Below are 2,620 nucleotides of genomic sequence, written 5' to 3'. Positions count from 1 at the left end.
CGTTCCCTTGGATGTCTCCAGGCGCTGAGCAGCAACAGCTCTTGGATCTACTCAGGGACCTCCAGCTCCGAAGGGAAAGGGGGTTTGGGTGGGTCGGGATCAGGGAAACCCTCCTTCCCTGTGGATTGGAATGGGGAAGCCCTTCCTCCCTGCGGGTTTGATCAGGGAAACTCTTCTCCATCAGGATGCCAGAGGGGGGGATTGGGCCATCCCCTGGTGCTGGAGGGGTGGTGGGGGCCGTTCCTTTTCTGGGATGCCGGGATGAGGCCCCTGCCCGGGGGGACTGCAGGCTCTCCCGGCGGTGTTTTCCTGGGATCCCCTTATCTCCTGCTGCGCTTTGCTGTGACTCCTTCCCCCGGCCTTGAGTCCATCTCCGGGCTGGAATCTCCAGGATGGCCTTGGCGTGGACGAGGTGCCCGCTGGAAAATCCCTGCGGATCTGTGGGGATGGGCTGATCCCGGAGCCTGTCCGGGACGGCGGGAAGGCGGGGGCTGCCGGGCTCAGGCTCTCCTCTGGGAATGCAGAACGTGGATCCCCGCTACGCGTTCCTGACCCTCATCCATCCTGCTCTGGAGCGCCCATGGATGCAGGAAGGGGTCTCTGGAGTGGGAAGGCGATCCAATGGATCCACAGATCCAACGTGGGGAGCGATGCTGTGCAGGAAGGGGAGCGTGGGTGTCCCATGGGGCTGTGAGGGGCAGTTTGAGGGGGTCCTGGATCCCCCAAGGCCCCCCTGACGTGTCCCCCCTGTTGTGTCTCCTCAGCTGCAGGCGCAGAAGCTGCGGCTGGCCCACAGCCGGGGGCCCTTCTACAGCGGCTCCCTGCCCAACGTCAACCAGATCGGCACCGGCGTTCCCGAATTCCAGGTGATCCCCAGCAGGATCGGGGGGCTGGCAGTGTCTGGGGTGGGGAACCGGCGGCTGGGGGGACTGAGAGGAGCCGGCTTGGGGATGGATGGGGACAAGGGGATGTTCCCTAATCCCTTCACCCGCTCCCAGTTCTGGGACTCTAGGGGGAGCTGCTCCTGAGCCCCCTTCCCAGGTGGAATCACCTCCCCTTCTCCGCAGGGTCCGTCGCCGCTGGATTCCACGCGGAGCACGCGGCACCACGGGCTGGTGGAGCGCGTCCAGCGGGACCCACGCCGGATGATGTCCCCCCTGCGCCGCTACGTCCGGCAGATATCCTTTGTCCCGTGTCCCCAGCGCCGTCCCGGCGCTCCCACCCTCCCCTCGGGATTCGGGAGCCCCCGGCTCTCCGTGTGGCCCTTAACGTGTCCCCCACATCGACAGCTCTCCCTACGGACCCACGTACCTGTCACCTCCGCCCGAGCCCAGCTGGAGGAGGTAATCCCCTGCTTTCCCTGCATCCCCGGTGCCCCTTCCCATCCTGGAGGTTTGGGAATGGAAGAGGCCCTGGCACAGGCTCCGGCTCTGTCCCTGGAGTGTCTCTGTCCCAGTGCGGGGTGTGACAGCCACGTCCCTGTCCCCATCCCGTGCCATGGCAGGGAATGAGGTCATGGGTCACTGAGGGGTGTCCTGCCTCCTCCATGGCTCCTCGTCCCCCATCCCCTTGCCTCCCCTAATCCCACTTTCTCCCTCTGCAGGACCATGCCCTGGAGCAATTTCCCGATGGAAAAAGGACATTTATTCCGGCTGCCCTCGGCTCTCAACAGGTAATGGATTGTTTGATCCTGTTTTATCCCTGTCCCCCAGACAAACTCCAGCCATTCCTTGGGACCCCTGGGGAGGAGGTGGCCCTGGAGACCCCTGAAGAGGCCCCAGAACCCCCCTGGGGAGAAGGTGGCCCCCAACTCCCCCTTAGGGCCCCCCACTGGAGGGGTCCCTGTCCTCCTCTGTGCCACAGCTGAACAATGTCCCTCTTTGTCACTCGCCCCGGCAGCCTTGTCCCAGCCCTCCCCTGCCTCCTCCGCCTCAGAACAACTCACTGGGAACACCCCGGCTGCCCCCACCCCTAAAGGGTCCCCAGGGGGGTTCCAGGGGGTCCTGTTGACTGAGAGCCGGTCTGGTGGCACAGGGAGAGGGACCCCAGTGGGGAGGGGTCGCAAGAATGGCAGAAAGGGCTGGGGCTGGGGCAGGGGGGCTGGGGCCGGGCCCGGATCCGTGCAGCTCTTCCCGTTTGCAGGACGAATTCCGACTCGGCGCTGCACACGAGCGTGATGAACCCCGCGCCCCAGGACGCCTACCTGGGCCCCTCGCAGGCTGGGCCCCCCCCTGGCCGCCGCACCGGTGAGCTCCCCTCACCCCCTGCACCCCTCAGGGGCTCTGGGGAGGGGTCCCAGTGCAGCCCCATCCCCTTCGTGCTCCCCTGACCCTCCTGCTCCCCCACAGGTTTCCTGGACGGGGACTCGGACAGCAAAGGTGAGCCTGGCCCCCACCTGTGTCCCCAGGTCCTCTCTGGTGTCCCCCCCTCTGTGTCCCCCTCGTCCCGCTGACCTCTCTCCCTGTTCTCAGTGTTTCTTTTCCAAGTGCCTCCCATCGAAGAGAACTTCGACGACAACAAGCACTCGCTGAAGCCCTGGGACACCAAGAAGGTGGGTGGGGATGTGGGGATGTCCCCCTGTGTGTCCCCCCCCCGTGTCTCCCCGTGTTCCCCCCTTGCT

At 65.6% G+C, this 2,620-nt stretch overlaps 1 protein-coding gene across 1 annotated transcript in view; it reads left to right on the top strand.

Annotated features, from left to right (window-relative positions):
• Window positions 1-8: 8 nt before the first annotated feature.
• CRTC2 (CREB regulated transcription coactivator 2) overlaps window positions 9-2,620 on the top strand; it is a 3,928-nt gene continuing 1,316 nt past the window's right edge. The window contains exons 1-7 of the mRNA XM_017740048.1: window positions 9-866; window positions 1,068-1,178; window positions 1,282-1,343; window positions 1,604-1,672; window positions 2,143-2,246; window positions 2,349-2,378; window positions 2,472-2,604. Of these exons, the coding sequence (XP_017595537.1) occupies window positions 1,146-1,178; window positions 1,282-1,343; window positions 1,604-1,672; window positions 2,143-2,246; window positions 2,349-2,378; window positions 2,472-2,604 (431 nt within the window). The 5' untranslated portion in view covers window positions 9-866; window positions 1,068-1,145. The remainder of the gene's footprint in view (window positions 867-1,067; window positions 1,179-1,281; window positions 1,344-1,603; window positions 1,673-2,142; window positions 2,247-2,348; window positions 2,379-2,471; window positions 2,605-2,620) is intronic.

Source organism: Corvus brachyrhynchos, unplaced genomic scaffold (assembly GCF_000691975.1).
Source record: "Corvus brachyrhynchos isolate BGI_N302 unplaced genomic scaffold, ASM69197v1 scaffold787, whole genome shotgun sequence".
In the NCBI taxonomy this organism is placed as follows: Eukaryota; Metazoa; Chordata; class Aves; order Passeriformes; family Corvidae; genus Corvus; species Corvus brachyrhynchos.
Note: the sequence above shows the minus strand (reverse complement) of the source record. Positions and strands in the feature narration are given on the sequence as shown.